The sequence below is a fragment of the Cynocephalus volans genome, chromosome 10 (assembly GCF_027409185.1).
Source record: "Cynocephalus volans isolate mCynVol1 chromosome 10, mCynVol1.pri, whole genome shotgun sequence".
Taxonomy (NCBI): domain Eukaryota; kingdom Metazoa; phylum Chordata; class Mammalia; order Dermoptera; family Cynocephalidae; genus Cynocephalus; species Cynocephalus volans.
The window spans coordinates 105517132-105533944 of NC_084469.1; the positions used below are offsets into that span (position 1 = coordinate 105517132).

Here is a 16813-nt window from a genome sequence, read left to right on the forward strand (position 1 = left end):
CCCAGCTTGGGGTGTGGGGATCTCAGGAGGCTGCCGAGAGGTTACATCTTTTTTATAATTAGAATACAAATATTTTTCTTTATGGAGATATAGGGGTGAATGACACATTATTACTGTGTTTTGTTTTTGTTTTTTGGCAGCTGGTGGGTATGGGGATCTGAACCCTTGACCTTGATATTACAAGGCCGTGCTCTAACCAACTGAGCTAACTGGTCAGCCTGTTTGCCCTGTTTCTAACCTGGTAAAGAACATACCTAGAGAAGTTGACAAGTCAAGTGTTGGTGAGGATGTGGAGCAACTGGAATGCTCCCACATTGTTGTTACAGGTGTGGATTGGTGCAACCACTTTGGAAAACAATTTGGTACATACCAGCAATTCCACTCTAACATACATGCCCCAGACAAATTCTTGCACTGATACCCTGGGAGATATGCACATGAGTGTTCTAGAAGCATTGATTATGATAGCCTCCAAAGTGGTAATATCCACATTTCCCATCGACAGGACAACGAATAAATAAATCACTGGGCATTCAGTACATGATAGTGAAAATGAATGAATCCAACCACACACAATATGGTTGAATCACAGGATCTTACTGTTAAGTAAAAAAAGCAAGTTGTAAGACACTATTACCATTATGTATCCATTTATGTAAAAGTACCAGACAGGCAAAACAAGAGATCATTTAGGGATAAAAAATATAGGAATGAGGGCTAGCTGATTAGCTCAGTTGGTTAGAGTGTGGTGCTGATAACACCAAGGTCAGGGGTTCAGATCCCCCTACTGGCCAGCCACACACACACACACACACACACACACACAATATATATATATATATATATATATATGTTTAAATAAATATAAATATACATATTCACATACATATGTGAATGATAGAACAAAACTCAAGAAGGTGGTTATTTTGGAGGAGGGATAAGATGATGTGTCTCCAAGGATACTGGTAATATTTTTGTTCTTATACAGGGTGGAAGGTACATGTTTAAAAATATTATTTTGTATATTCTCAATATTTAATCAATGGTTCCTGTGACAGATTGTAATTTCCAAAGATGTCCATAACAACATTTCATACCCCATGTGCTTTTCTTTTTTTTTGTGACCGGCACTCAGCCAGTGAGTGCACCGGCCATTCCTATATAGGATCCGAACCCACGGCGGGAGCGTCACCGCGCTCCCAGTGCCGCACTCTCCCGAGTGCGCCATGGGCTTGGCCCTCCATGTGCTTTTCTTACAAGGCATCCTTGCTGTTCCTCCATCAAGAAGTAGATTCCAGACCCTTTTCACAAGATGGCGCTGAAAGCAAAGAAGGAAGCTCCTGCCCCTGCCAGGGCCAAATCAAAGGCTTTCAAGGCCAAGAAGGCAGTGCTGAAAGGCGTCCAAAGCCACACACACACAAAATGATCTGCACATCACCCACCCACCTTCCAGTGGCCCGAGACACTCCAGCTCTGGAGGCAAACCAAATATCCTTAAAAGAGAGCCCCCAGGAGAAACAAGCTTGACCACAATGCCGTCATCAAGTTCCTCCTGACCACCACATCTGCCACGAAGAAGACAGAAGACAGCAGCACACTTGTCTTCTTTGTGGATGTCAAGGCCAACATAAGCATCATATCAAACGGGCTGAAGAAACTCTATGACATTAGTGATGTGGCCAAGGTCAACACCCTGATCAGGCCTGGTAGAGAGAAGAAGGCATATGTCTGACTGGCTCCTGATTATGATGCTTTGGGTGTTGCCAACAAAATTGGGATCATCTAAACTGAGTCCAGCTGGCTAATGCTAAATATACATTTTTCCACCATAAAATAAAGAAGTAGATTCTATATCCTCTCCCCTTGAACCTGGGTGGGCCTTTGTGACTAATACAATCCATGGGGTTTGATGCACGTTAGACAAGGCAGTTTCTGAGCCCAAGTCATAAATGGTGATACAGATTCCTCTGGTTCTCTGTCAGAGTCTGCCATTGGAACCCAGCCACCACGTTGTGAGGAAGCTTAAGACAAATGGAGAGGATGCTCTGTCCTGTTCTGGCTGACAGCTCCAGCTGAGGTCCTTACCAACAGCCAGCAAGTGAATAAGTCTTTGAGGTGACTCTTGCCCCAGCCACTGTCTGACTGTAACTGACAGACCTGGAGTGAGAACCGCCCAGCTGAGCCCAGTCATCCCTGAGGACCATGAGTGATAATAGTGATAAATGATTATTGTTGTTTTACACCACTACATTTGGGGTTGTTTGTTACACAGCAATGGCTATCTGATACAAAGTCTCTTCCACTGGAGTAAGCGTAGGCTGGGCTCTTGACAGGGGATGAAGGAGGCACCCCCCAATGGTTCTCCTTACAGTAAGGAGGTCACTGACTGAGAGGACCTGAGGCTGCAAGGAGACGAGCAGTTTGGCCACAGTGTTGGGAAGTCACCTAGGGTGGGTTCCTAACAGCTCCCAAAGGGCATAGGATCTGCAGAAGTGGGACCCACCTGCTGAAGACATGTTGTAATATTATGATATAATAAAAAATAGATACTTTGGCTTTGTCCAGGTTTTCTGACACACATCTCCTAAAGCCTTTGGAACTCTGAAGTGATAAATGTCTTTGGATTTATTTATTTATTTAATTTTGGGGTGGCTGGCTGGTACGGGATCTGAAACTGTGACCTTAGTGTTATAAGGCTGTGCTCTAACCAACTGAGCTAACCAGCCAGCCGATAAATGCCTTTTTGAATGCTATTGAGATGAGGGCAGGCTGAGGGTTCTGGATGGGAGGGGAGCTGGTTGCCAGGGGAACCAACCATGTTGATTAGATCAACCTGGGGAGAGGGTAAGGCTGAAGTTTAAGTTTGATCACCAATGGCTAATGATCTAATTAGTCCTGCCCAAGTGATGACCTCTCCAAAACATCCCAAAAGGTCAGATTTTGGAGACCTTCTCGGTGGATCCACATGTGGAGGTGCTGGGAGGATGCATGGAAGCTCCGCATGCCTGTCCCCATACCTCGCCCTGTGCATCTCTTCCACCCGCTATTCCTGAGTTGTATCCTCTTATAATAAACACATAATTAGTAATTAAAGCGCTCTCCTGAGTTCCATGAGCTGCTCTAGCAAGTGATTGATCCCAAGGAAAGGGTCGTGAGAACCCCCAACATACAGCTGGTTGGTCAACAGTGCAGGTAACAACCTGGCCTTGCAATTGGCATCTGAAGTGGGGGCAGTCTTGGGGACTGAGCCCTTAACCTACGGGGATCTAATAGACAGATCATGTCAGAACTGAGTAGAGGGCTGAGCCCGTGGCTCACTCGGGAGAGTGTGGCGCTGGGAGCGCCGAGGCCGCGGGTTCGGATCCCATATAGGGATGGCCGGTTTGCTCACTGGGTGAGCGTGGTGCTGACAACACCAAGTCAAGGGTTAAGATCCCCTTACCGGTCATCTTTTTAAAAAAAAAAAATTTAAAAAAAAAAAAAAAAAAAAAAAAAGAACTGAGTAGAATTGCAGGATACCCAGTTGGTGTCAGCAAAGAATTGGAGAATTGCTTGGTATGGGAGAACCCCCCCCCACATCTGGCATCAGAAGTGAAATATCAGGAGTGACGTAACTATAGAAAGAAAAACGTTCCTTTATTTCTCCCCTTATATTTGTCCTACTGATTTGGCCCAAATGGGCTTCTCGCTAATCTTCCCCATGTCAGAAAACAGCACTCCTCCCCTTTGGGCTGGCCCATGGCTCACTTGGGAGAGTGTGGTGCTGATAACACCAAGGCCATGGGTTCGGATCCCTATATAGGGATGGCCGGTTTGCTCTCTTAGGAAAGCGTGGTGCTGACAACACCAAGTCAAGGGTTAAGATCCCCTTACCGGTCATCTTTCTTAAAAAAACAAACAAACAAAAAAAAAAAAACACAGCACCCCCATGTTGCTAAACATTTCAACCAGTTGCTGAAGTCATCTTTAACTCCTCTCTTCTCCCCCCACCCCAAGATCTCGTCCATGAGCATGACCCGCCAGCTCTGAATATGGCCACTTTCCTCTATGTTCACTGCTAGGACCTGGTTCCATGTCCCCATCTGGCCTCCCTGAGGCCATCCGTGCCCCCCTCCCTGCAAACCGTTCTCCACACAGCAGCCCTAAATAACATTTTCCTCCCACTTTAAAAAAAACTTTTTATTTTGAAATAATTTTAGGTTTCCAGCAGATTTGCAAAGATGGTACAGAGAGTTCTTATATACCCTTCACCTAATGTCCCCTGATGTGCACATCTTGTATAATCATGGTAACTTTGTCACAACTAAGAGATTAACTAACATTAGGACAGTTCTATTCCCTAAACTATAGGCTTAATTTGAATTTCACCAGTTTTTCCCTTGATGTCCTTATTCTGGTCCAAGATCCCATCCAGAACATCACATTACATTTAGTTGTCACATCTCCTTAGCCTCCTCTGGCCTGTGACAGTTTTATGATCTGGTCTCCTTGTTTCTCATGCCCTTGACACCTTGGACGTGTAACTGGCCAGGTACTTTGTAGAATGTCCCTCAATTTGGGACAAACGTCTAATGTTTTCTCTTGATTAGATTTAGGTTATAGGTTTTGGGGATGATATCAAAGCAGTAAAAGTGTCCTCCTCATCTCATCTTATTAGGAGTCCACGACAGCAACATGGCTTGTCACTGGTGATTTTGACTTTGATCACTGGGTTAAAGTGGTATCCACCAGCTTTGTCTGCTGTTGAGTTACTTGTTTCTTTCAATACTTTATTCCTTAGCAGTGAATCACTAAATCCAGCCCACATCCAACAAGGTGAATTAAGCTCTAGTTCATGAAGGAAAGAGTAGCAAAGAATTGGTGGACATATGTTAAAAATCTCCCAGTAATTAATATTTTGGGAGAGGTATTTTGAGGGTAGGCAAATGTCCTGTTTCTTCTTAAAGTTTCATCCACCCTTTTTAGCATCCATTGGTGGGTCTTGCCTGCTGCAATGATTACTGCAGTGTTTGCCTAATGGTGATTTTTCTAATTGCCTTATTCCTTCTACATTTATTAATTGGACATCTTCTATAAGGAAGATTTGTCTCTTCTTCCCCCATTTATTTATTCCATTCTTGTTTTTATGTCAGTATGGACTTGTAGGCATTTATTGAATTCTTTGGATCACAATGATCTTTTTTTTTTTGTCGTTTTTTCGTGACCGGCACTCAGCCAGTGAGTGCACCGGTCAGTCCTATATAGGATCCGAACCCGCGGCGGGAGCGTCGCCGCGCTCCCAGCACAGCACTCTACCAAGTGCGCCACGGGCTCGGCCCTCACAATGATCTTTTTGATCTCATATCAGATTCCATCATCTTCTAGCAAAACCTTTCAGAGAATTTTCTTTATGCTTGAGAGTAAAATCTTTTTTTTTTTTTTTTAAAGATGACCGGTAAGGGGATCTTAACCTTTGACTTGGTGTTGTCAGCACCACGCTCAGTGAGCGAACCGGCCATCCCTATATGGGATCCGAACCCGGGGCCTTGAGTGTTCTCAGCACCACACTCTCCCGAGTGAGCCACAGGCTGGCCCTGAGAGCAAAATCTAAATGCCTCACTTACCTATAAGCCTTCTAACCTTCCTAACTGTTTTGAAGTTCTCGTCTGTTTTTCTTGCTCAGTTTTTCCTTGCTCATTCCTACTCTGGCCCAACTGGTTTATTTTTAGTCTCTCAATTTTCATCCTGCTGAAACTTTTGCCTTTGCTGAAATATTCCTTCTCTTCACCTTCATGGTACCCCTCTCTGACTGCCCTGTCTAAACAGCCTTCTTTCTTCTCTCTTTCTCACCCTAATTGAAATTAGGCAGCAGATATTTATTCCCATGCTTATCGTCTGTCTTGTTCGCTGCTGTATTCCTGGCGCTTAGAACATAGCAGATGCTCAATAAATAGCTATTGACTAAGTGAATGCATGTGCCTGAAAGCACAGGGAGAGACACATCCATTCGCTTCCTCTCTTATTATAGTAACAGCTCGCATCTAAGGTGTATGCACTTGCCAGTCAGGAGAGTTGCATGCTAAGCCTCATTTCCATCATGTGTAAAATGGAGATTAAAAAAGCACCTATATCCAAAACTGTTTCAAGGATTTTTTTTTTCTTTTGTGTTAGTTTTGGCGGCTGGCTGGTACAGGGATTGAGCCCTGGACCATGGCGTTATCAGCACCTCTTGAGAGAATTAAACGAGCTAATTATAAGAAAATGATGCACTCGGCAGACATTTAACAATTACTTTTATTGCCACCATCTGTATAATGGGCATGACAGGAGCCTACCACATAGAAGTGTAAGCTCAGAACCCGGCCTAGCACATAAAAAGCGATGCTTGATTGATTCTATCTGTCTATCATCATCCCACCAGCCTGCCCATCTGAAAGACGCTTCAGTCGAATCCCATCTTTTTGTTTTTGCAAGTTCCTTTCCTCGAGCCGGCCCGGCCGCCCAGGGATGCTCGTCAGGCCTCAGTCCACCGAACTGGACGCGGACAGCCTTGGGCTGGGAGATGCTGATCCTTCTGGACCACAAGCTACCATCGCCCCGCCCGCAGACCTGGACCGCCTGCGGTCTCCATGGAAACCCACCAGCCACGGGGGGAGTGACGCGGCCGGGACGGACAGGGCTTTCCGCCTATCGGGTTAAAGATATCTGGGCCAGGAGAGAAAACAGGGGCCCAGAGTGGTGCATCCTTGAGAGAGGGCGGCAATATGTGGACGAGCCCGGGGGCTGTACCGTTGCTACCAATCAAGAGCCGAGACGGTTTTGATGGACAGGCGTAGCGGGAAGAGGCCCCGAGTGCGGGCTTTCACCCAACCGGAGGCCCGCTGTTCCAAGAAAGGGCCAATGAGGAGGCGGCGGGGGTGGGGCGAAGGGGCCGGTTGCTCCGGAAGTGGAGGGAGGGGGTGAAAATGGCGCCCAGCTCGAAATCGGAGCGGAACAGCGGAGCCGGGAGCGGCGGCGGCGGCCCCGGGGGAGCCGGTGGGAAGCGGGCGGCGGGGCGGCGACGGGAGCACGTCCTCAAGCAGCTGGAGCGGGTCAAGGTGAGGCCTGGAGCCTGGGAGGAGCGCGTCGTTGGGTGGGGAGGAGGGACGAGGGAGGCGGAGGGAGGGCGCTCGCGGGGTGCGGGCCGGGGGCGGGGCCCCGGGCAGGGGGCTCGGTGGGAGGGGGCTGAGGCGGGGGCCTCGATGGAAGAGGCTGGGGCGGGTCACTGGCCAAGGGACTAGGATGGAGGCGGCCGGGGGCGGGGTCCCGGGGAGGGGGCTTGGAGTGAGGGGACCCTAGAGGCCTCAGGAGGAACCAGGAGGAAGGGGGCGATCCAGGCTCAGACCCGTTTTTCAAAGCTCTGCTCCCGTGACCCCTCGGTAATGGAGCCTTCCCGCCCCCTTTGCAGAGCCCCTGCCACCGGCTTCGGGCTTCCTCCGCCTGGTGTTCCTCTCTCTGCCCCAGCTCGGAGCACACGGGAGCTGGGAGTTCCAGTGCCTGGGTTGGCCTCCCCCAGTTGAATGCGAGAAGCTCCCTGGATAGGGCCGGGTCTTCCCCGCAGAGTAGGAGCTACCTAAGTAGGGCTCTGTCTCCCCCATCAGACTGGAAACTCCCAGAGCTGGGGAATATCTCCTCCATCAGTTTGGGAGTTCTGGGAGGGCAGAGATGTGAATTTCCATCGCAAGCAACTGGGGCAAGACTGTGTCTCCGTAGACAGGGACTCTGCTTTCTCTGTGAGGCTACGAGCTTCGTGAGGACAGGGCTGTGTCTCTCCCTTTTGACTGGGAGCTCCCTGGGCAGGGACAGTCTCCGCCCTCAGCCCTGGAGCTCCCTGGGCTTGGCCGTGGCTCCACCCTTAGCTTGGAAGCTCCTTGGGCAGGGATTGTGTCTCTCCTCTCAGCCTGAGCTTGGCTGACAGGGCTGTTTCTTCCATCAGACCGAGATCTCCTCGAGGGCAGGGCTGTGTCTCCCACATCAGCCTGTGTAGCAAGACTGAAGGTGTTCTGATCTCCCACTGTCCAGCTTGTGCCTGTCTGCCCCTGCAATCCTTCCTTGTTGAAGTTTTTGGGATGAGGGATTTGGTTGGAAAGTGGCAATTAACTGAGAAGGGGGAATTGGGCAGGAATCAGGTCGTCGGTTAGGCTCACTCTTTTGCCTCAACTGGTCCCCATCTGAGGCCAGGACTGTCCCAAGAAGCCTGAGCCGCCTTGTATGCTGGTGGGTCAGGGACGGGAGAGTGCAGGTCAAGCCCCATTCCAGACTCTAGTAGCAGAGGACACTCACAGCTTAGTGCATGGGGCAGCCTCCAGGAACGGAGCCAGGTGACACAGCGTGGGCCAGGGTGACTGGGGAACCTTCCTGGGGGAAGTGATGCTGGGCTCTGGCAGGCGGGACCCCAAAGTGGAAGAGATATAGAGCTGGGTGGGTGGCATGGGTCCCTGGTGGAGAGGGATGTTCAGCTGGCTTCAGTGTCCCTGTCTGCCCCAGCCATTCCCATCTTCTGGAGCTTGCACCACCCTTGACCATTTTGGTGGGCAGGGAGTGGGCCTGTGTGGCTGGACTGGACCCCATGGGTGCTGATCTGCCTCTCTGCCTTGGGTGAGGGGGATGGGGCTGCAGGCCACCTCCTCTGAATGGGCCTGAAGAGCCCCGGCCACCCCTTCCCCAGATCAGCGGGCAGCTCTCCCCACGCCTCTTCCGGAAGCTGCCACCCAGGGTCTGCGTGTCCCTCAAGAACATTGTGGATGAGGATTTCCTCTACGCAGGGTGAGGCTGGGGCCCGTCTGGGGGACAGCTGGGAGGCAGCTGGGCAGGGAGGTGGGCTCACCCTATCATGGCCCCCTCCACCCTACAGACACATCTTCCTGGGCTTTTCCAAGTGCGGCCGCTATGTCCTCTCCTATACCAGCAGCAGCGGGGACGATGACTTCTCCTTCTACATCTACCACCTGTACTGGTGGGAGTTCAACGTCCACAGCAAGCTCAAGCTGGTAGGGCCAGGCCTTCCCTTGTGGGAGGCTCCAGTGCTGGGCTGGCCCTTCACACAGAGTGACCCTGGCAGATCATGGCATCCCTCTAAGCCTCAGATTCCTTGTCTGTGAAATGGTGATAATGTACTTACAGGGTTATTGTCAAAATTCCATGTGTTAGGTTGAACCATATGAAATTGCCATCTCTATCATTCAAAATGGGTAAATAGTGGCAGTCCCATTTGGTTCAACACAACGTATAAAGCCCGTAGAACATTGTCGGTCAGGCCGGGGTAGGAGGAGTTAGCTTTATTAGGACCAAGTAGGCTGCCACACTGGCTTTAATCTTGATCCTTGACTCCTTGAACTCGCACAGGAGGTGGGTGCTTGTACCTCAATTTTCACATGAGCTCAGCAAGGGAACAGATTTCAGGGTGGACTGGGCTTGGAACTGATGTGTCTGGCCAAGCAAGTGCCCTCCACCTGGGCAGGGCTCCCACATCTGCTATGTCCCATCCTGGGCCTCCTCCCCAACCTATTTCCCCCACTGGTGACGGGGGCCTCCCCAGCTTGTCCTCAGTCAAGGCTAGGGGTACAGGGTGGGGGCTGCTTGGAGTGCTCCTGCTGGCTCAGCCTTGACTCCATTCCAGCCCAGTATTGCATAGCCTTGGTGGGGGTCTGCCTGGGCCCAGGTGGCTCCTGACCCCACACTGACGTTGAACATGCCGCTCAGGTCCGGCAGGTGCGGCTCTTCCAGGACGAGGAGATCTACAGTGACCTGTACTTGACTGTGTGCGAGTGGCCCAGCGATGCCTCCAAGGTCATCGTCTTCGGCTTCAAGTTAGACGCAGGGACGGGAGGCTGTGGGTGGGCGGGGGTGGGCTGCAGCCAGCCCCAGGTGTGGGCCAGGCAACTGAGGGTGTGCTGTTCCCCAGTACCCGCTCCGCCAACGGGATGCTCATGAACATGATGATGATGAGCGACGAGAACCACCGGGACATCTACATCAGCACCGTGGCTGTGCCACCGGCGGGCCGCTGTGCTGCCTGTCAGGACGCCAGCCGGGCCCATCCAGGTGAGTGGGCTGGAGGCCTGTGGGCATGGGCCACCTGTGCCACCTGCTCCCCAGCCCTGGGGCCGCTTTTGAGCCTGGGTGGTGTGTGTTGCTTCAGGTGACCCAAGCGCCCAGTGCCTGCGGCACGGCTTCATGCTGCACACCAAGTACCAGGTGGTCTACCCTTTCCCCACCTTCCAGCCCGCCTTCCAGCTCAAGAAGGACCAGGTGGTGCTGCTAAACACCAGCTACTCCCTGGTGGCCTGTGCTGTCTCGGTCCACTCAGCAGGTAGGCCCTGGGGTCTAAGAACAGGCCCAGTGTGTGTGAGCCTCTGGGCATGCTGTCCACATTCTGCAGGGTCACACAGCCAGGAACTGGGAATGCTGGGTCTGAACCCAGCCCTGGCCCACCACAGGGCTGTTCACTCCAACTCTCAATAGGGCTGGGATGTCCCATATCTGCGTTATCCACTGCGGCTGCCTCCAGGAGCCACTTAGAATGTGGCTCGTGTGACCGAGGAGTTGAGTTTTTTTATTATATCTAGTTTGAGTTATTTTAAGTTGAAGTAGCCACATGTGGCTGGCAGCTAGCTACCACACACAGCAAAGCGCTACCATCTCTGACAAAGAGTGCTTGATGGTCAGACGGCCAGCTCACCTCTTTGGTATTAGAGAAATGCCAAGGAAAATGCCAAGGGACAGGATCTCCCTTGACAGAGTGACACATATTAGGAAGCTGGATGATGCCACTGGCTGGCAGCGACAGGGCCCTGGGGACTGCATGGGAGCAGAGGGCGACTGGAACCTGGCAGCTCTGCGCCCAGGTCTCCCTCTGGGAGATTCTCACCAGGTCCATAAGGGGCATGTCCAAGGCTGTGGAGGAGAAGCTGGGACTGCTTGGTATCCATCCCTGGGGATCGGGGAAGTAGGAGGTTGCAGAGACATCCCATGGAGCACCAGTGACAGCCCCAGAGTGTACGTCTACAGAGCACATGTTGAAGACATGCTCAGATAAGAGGGCACTTCAACAGGTTCGTGGAAAAATAGAATTAAAAAGATAATACAAATCTTTCCATGAACTTTTTGAAGTTCCCTCATACAGCAAAGACACAAGGGATCTATACCCAGATACCACTTATGTATAAATTAAAAATAGGTTTCATATAACAACAAGGTCATGGGTTTGGATCCCTATACTGGCTAGCCACCAAAAATAAAAATAAAAGCTTTCAATTTTGCAAGAACACAGTCAAATAAAAAGATAACCATTAAATATCCATTAAAATGGTTGCCCACAGGGGAAGGAGGTGAATAGGCAGGATTAGATGTACATAACTAAGCCTAAAAGAAGCAAGGGACCAGGGCACCTGTCCCTGGACACATCCAGGGGTCTTCCGTCCATCCCTCACCTGTGTCGTGTGGGTGAGCGCTGCCCCTCACCAGGGCTTGGTCACCTGGTTGTTGGCCGTGAGCCCTCAGCATGCTAGGCCTGGACAGGATCGCCACACCCCTGCCCGCACGGCCGTGGGCCCTGGTAGGAAGGACCACATCAGAGCAGACGGGAGTCAGCTGTGTGCGCCCAGCCCAGGGAAGGGCCTGGTTGTGGGTGTTAACACTTACCTCACCCTAGGAGAGCACTTACACAGAGGGATACTTTTTCCTCAGCCATTTTCAACTTTTATTCCCCTCCCTGCTGGAAGTGCCAGCACTTTGGCAGATAGGAGCCTAGACTTACATTATCTGCCGGTGTGACCTTGGCCAAGTTCCTCACTGAGCCTCAGTCCAGAAGCACAGCCCTCTCTCCCAGGGTTGCTGGTGGGGGCTCAAAGCAGGCCTCATGTGGGGCCAGCCACAGTGCTGCTGGGTGAACGTGCTGGGGGGACGTTCCTCAAGGGGGACCTGGTCTCTAGATAGAGGCTGTGGGTCCAGCTAGTCTGTGCCCACATCGGTCTGGCTGGTGCTAGGAAGGATGGAGGGCTATGTAGTGAACTCTCTAACTTACTTATGTGGCTTTTATCTGTCTTCACTGCAGACTGTCAGCTCCCTGGGGGCGGGGGTTTTGTCTGTATTGTTTGCTCCTGTGTCCTCAGCGTGTGGCATACCATAGATGCTCAAGAATGAGGCTTGAATGTGTGTGTACACACGTGTGCGTGGTATGTGCATAAACATCTTTTTCCCTTCTGGGTGTATCAAACTGATCTCAGCATGGGTAAATCTCCTGGAAGGGTCTCTTCAAGGTGGATTTCTAAGAACTCAGGGCAGTGAGGGAGGTTGGGAGGGTGTCTTGAACTTGAACTTGCTTATTGACCCCTCCTCCCACCTCCATCACCTTTCTTCTTCCAGGTGACAGCAGCTTCTGCCAAATCCTGTACGACCACACAACCTACCCCCCGGTGCCTCCCAGCCCCCCTGGACCCCAGAACCCAGAGGTGCCCTCTTCCCTCCCCAACCTCTGTCCTGAGGCTGCCCCAGCCCAGCCCTCTGACACCCCCGAGCCCTCACCTGCCATCGCCAAAGCCAAGGAGTTTGTGGCCGACATCTTCCGCAGGGCCAAAGAGGCCAAGGGTGGGATTCCGGAGGAAGCCCGGCCACCCCCCTGCCCAGGGCCCTCAGGCAGCCACTGCCACCTGCAATCTGAGCCCCTAACCCCATGTGGGGAGGCAGCGCCCCGGGACAGCCCCCCTGCAGCAGAGGCACCCGCTCCCGAGCCTGGCTACATCAACTACACCAAGCTGTATTATGTGCTGGAGTCCGGTGAGCGGACAGAGCCAGAGGATGGTGAGCAGGGAACCCACTCAGCAGGCCAGACCCCAGGAGGGGAGGCCGGCCCAGAGGGGGCCTTGAGGCCTCCTATCGCCCCTACCCCCACTTCCTGCCTCCCCAGAGTTTGAGGACGACAAGATCTCCCTGCCCTTTGTGGTGACCGACCTCCGTGGCCGCAATTTACGGCCCATGCGGGAGCGGACTGCCGTCCAGGTTGGTGCTGGGTGGTGGGCAGGCCGAGGAGCAGCCCCGGGGAGCCTGCTGGGTGGCGGCTGGTGCGATCCTCCCCTACCTGTCTGCCCACCTGCCCATAGGGTCAGTACCTGACAGTGGAGCAGCTCACACTGGACTTCGAGTATGTCATCAACGAGGTCATCCGCCACGATGCCACCTGGGGCCACCAATTCTGCTCTTTCAGTGACTATGACATAGTCATTTTAGAGGTGGGCCCAGGGAGTGGGGCAGGGTGGGTCCAGGGCCTCCACCACTCGGGGGGTCACCCTCAACTGCTGTCACCATCCACCCCACAACTGCCCAGGTCTGCCCAGAAACCAACCAGGTCCTCATCAACATTGGCCTGCTGCTCCTGGCATTCCCGTCCCCCACTGAGGAGGGCCAGCTTCGGTGAGTGGACAGGGACCCCTGCCCTTCCCTCGCCCAGGAGGGGCCACATTCAGGCACTTCAGTGTGGGTCAGTGGGCATGTGCCAAAACCTGGATTGGCCACTCCATTACTGCTTCAAAGACAAAAGCCCCGCAGGGTAGCCTGGGTCTTTGCTCAGGGACCCAGTGGTCCCACCCCCTTTCTCCTCTGTCTCCCTTCTTCTGCAGACCAAAGACCTATCATACCAGCCTCAAGGTGGCATGGGACCTCAACACAGGCATCTTTGAGACAGTCAGTGTGGGTGACCTCACTGAGGTCAAAGGGCAGACCAGGTGAGGTAGGGCCAGGGGTGGGGCTGGGGTGGGGGGGTTAGACCCTGAGAGCCACTAACCGCCTCACCCTTCAGCGGCAGCGTCTGGAGCTCCTACCGCAAGAGCTGTGTGGACATGGTCATGAAGTGGCTGGTGCCCGAGAGCAGCGGCCGCTACGTCAACAGGATGACCAACGAAGCACTACACAAAGGTGGGGCTTGGTGACCCAGTGGTGGGCAAAACCAACGTCCTCACTGGCAGGGACACTTGCCCTTCCCCAGGCGCCAGGCCAGCCCTGAGCAGGCGCTGATTCATAAGTGTTGACTAAATGGACGAGAAGGCTGTACACTATTGGAAAGGGGGTGAGGGGAGGGCAGCCTGGGGGCCAGCTCAGACGGGGCCTGGCAGTGGTGGGACCTGGGAACCTCTAGCCTGCCTCACTCAGACATTTATCAGGTGGCTGCAGGCTGGAGATGGAGATGAACTCAGAAAGGACCCTGCCTTTTGGAACCTCCTGGGCTCAAGTCAGTGGGGGTGGCTGTGGGGCCTGGACAGGCAGTGTCTCCACAGCTGTGTCCCACCCTCTCCACAGGGTGCTCACTGAAGGTTCTGGCGGACAGCGAGCGATACACGTGGATTGTGCTGTGAGGGCCCGGCCACCCTGGACACTGACTCCAACTACCTCCACGGCCTGGGAGCTGGCTGCCTTCCTGGGCTGGCCTCCTCCCGGCCGGCCAGCCGACCGCCACTAGTGTTAGGCTGCGGGAAGGGGGCTGGGCGGGGCAGTCCCTGGTGGCCTGAGAGTCTGGACGCTTTTTATTTATGCCTATTTAAGTTGGGAAGGGGCAGTGGGACGGAGTCCCCTGCCCCACCAGCCTCAAGCGCCCCGCCTTTACCCCAAGCTGGGCACGGGCCCTCCATCGTTGTGATTTGCCCTTTTCCTCAGCTACAGGCGTGGACACTGCTCTCGGGGAGGCCAAACAGACCACCCCTGTTCTTCCCGTGCACCCCAGCCTCCCCCTCCCAAGGTGGGAAACCTACTTTGTTCCTCTTCATGTAATAAATGTTTTATTTCTGAACCTTGCCGACATCCTGTTACTGCAGCCCAGAGCCCCCACCAAGGCCTAGCAAGTCAGCAGTAGGCAAATATCACAGCGTAATTTATTGTGTTTTAAGAAAGACTACAAAAAGGTAGAAAACAGCTCGGCACACTAAACTACCACACGTGTGGACACTTTCACCGCTGGGAGAGGGGAGGCCCTGTGGGCATCGGGGGAGTGGGCAGGGCCACCCCAAAAGCTGTAGCACGCGGAGCACACAAAATAGTGATTTCTATACAATAGGTCAGATTTTCCTTTTTTTTTCTTTTTTCTTGTTTTTTTCTTTGCCATAAACATCTCACAGGTTGAAAACACTGAGAAAACTGGAACAGATAAGGCCATGATGGTTGGAAAAAAACCCAACAAGTTACCGACTCCGCTCAGGCGGCGCTCACAAATCGCACAATAGTCAAGGGGGGTTGCACGGGAGGAGAAGCACAGTCTCCAGGAAGAGTAGGAGCGCAGAGAAGGTTCCATTACAAACCAGCGGCGCATGGGGTGTGGGGTCTTGGAGCTGTGGAGCACCCAGCCCTGGCTGGGGTAGGCGCGGGCACTTCCCGGCCCCGCAGCCTGCGGCTCTTTGGAAACTGGAGGCCGTGCCCCTTGCTGCCCTCCCCCAAGCCAGGTGGGCTAGTGCTCCCATCTCAGGCTGCCAGGGCAAGGGAAGGCCCAGCTCTGGAGAAGATGCGACACCCACGGACTTAATTGCACTTAATACCAAGAAGGGGGAAGCAGTGGAGTTGCTGGGAGAGGGGTCCCGGGGGTGCTGCTGACAGTGGGGGTCCCCAGGTGACGCCCACCTGCGCCCACCTGGGGCTCAGGGCTGGGCCCAGGACAGGCTGTGCAAAGCCAGCGAGCTGAATAATTTAATGGTTCCGCAGGGGAGGGGGCCTGCCTGCCTGCCCCCGGGGTGGCGGGAGGGCAGGACTGGGGGAGGGGGATGCTGTGGTCTTCTGGCCGAGGGACCAAGCTAGCTGCCCCATGGGGCACCTGGGTACAGCGGCGGCGGGTCCTTAAGGCACGTCTTTTGTGTCAGAGTTTGCAGCTGCGGCTCCGCCCAGCCCTGTGATTGTGCCGGCCCCATCTGGAGATGGGGTCCCCCTGCCTTCCCAGCCTAGGAGGCTCCCTCCCCGCCCTGGCCGAGGCTGGAGCAGTGACAGCGAAGCCACGGAAGCTGAGGAACCCCGGCATGGAGGGGTGGCGGGGGTGGGTGGGGCGGGGGAGGCCGAGGGCTTAGCTGGAAGGCAGTGCCTGCACGAAGAGGCCGCGCGCGTCAGTCCGCGCCAGCTTGGCCGGCGGCTCCAGGGTTTCGGGGCCCAGCGCGGGTGACTCGCTGCCAGCCGCCAGCGAGATGTCCTGCGGCAGCTCATCCTCGCTCTCCTCCTCCTCTTCCTCCTCCTCGTCTATGGCACACGGATCACGCCCGGCTCAGCGCGGGGCGGCGGCTCCCAGGGGGCCCCGCCGGCTCCTCCACCCTAGACACCCTAGCCACCGCCCCCCGGACCCCGGCACTGGGTATGGACACGCCCCGCCTACCTTTGTCTGGGTCCAGGGAGTTCAGTGAGGTGGCCAGGTTGGCGAACTGGAGGAAGGGGAGAAGAGAAAGGGTGAGGGTCCCGCCTCCTGGCGCCCTGCCTGCGCCCTCAGCGCCCCGCCGCGCACCTCGCCCATGACGGCGATAGGGGTCTCGCCCTTGGCCTGCGCCACGCGGTGCTCGATCAGGTAGTACATGTACTCGTCGTAGAGCAGCCGAATGAGGTGGAAGGAGCCGAAGCTGGCGGCGCTGCGCAGGGTCAGGTCCCGGATCACCATGGAGCTGGGGATGGAAAAGAGACCGTCAAGCCAGGCCCAGCCCCTCGCCCCCATTCCCGGCAGTAATGCCCCAGGCATCAGGCAAGCGCAGCAACCCGGGCTGGGCCCCGCACTGGCTTCCCTCTGGCGTCCATCACTAAAAACCGAAGCTCCCCACCTTCAAAATCGTCTCCAGGGAGGTGG

At 54.1% G+C, this 16813-nt stretch overlaps 2 protein-coding genes and 1 pseudogene across 3 annotated transcripts in view; 2 read left to right on the top strand and 1 right to left on the bottom strand.

Moving 5' to 3' along the window:
- Nucleotides 1-1312: 1312 nt before the first annotated feature.
- LOC134389307 (large ribosomal subunit protein uL23-like) lies at nt 1313-1786 on the top strand (annotated as a pseudogene).
- A 5158-nt stretch (nt 1787-6944) lies between these two features.
- On the top strand, nt 6945-14761 carry DCAF15 (DDB1 and CUL4 associated factor 15). Its single transcript, XM_063111682.1, has 13 exons — nt 6945-7076; nt 8687-8784; nt 8873-9008; nt 9721-9827; nt 9923-10062; nt 10160-10330; nt 12385-12819; nt 12926-13017; nt 13119-13247; nt 13343-13428; nt 13635-13739; nt 13814-13929; nt 14311-14761. Exons 1-13 carry the CDS (start codon nt 6945-6947, stop codon nt 14364-14366), a joined length of 1803 nt encoding a protein of 600 aa, XP_062967752.1. The 3' UTR covers nt 14367-14761.
- A 164-nt stretch (nt 14762-14925) lies between these two features.
- Nucleotides 14926-16813, bottom strand: part of RFX1 (regulatory factor X1) — a 32130-nt gene continuing 30242 nt past the window's right edge. For both annotated transcript variants that reach the window (XM_063110431.1, XM_063110430.1), the window contains exons 19-21: nt 16481-16634; nt 16355-16400; nt 14926-16221 (exon numbers count right to left, since the gene is read on the bottom strand). In XM_063110431.1, the coding sequence (XP_062966501.1) occupies nt 16052-16221; nt 16355-16400; nt 16481-16634 (370 nt within the window). In that variant the 3' untranslated portion in view covers nt 14926-16051. The remainder of the gene's footprint in view (nt 16222-16354; nt 16401-16480; nt 16635-16813) is intronic.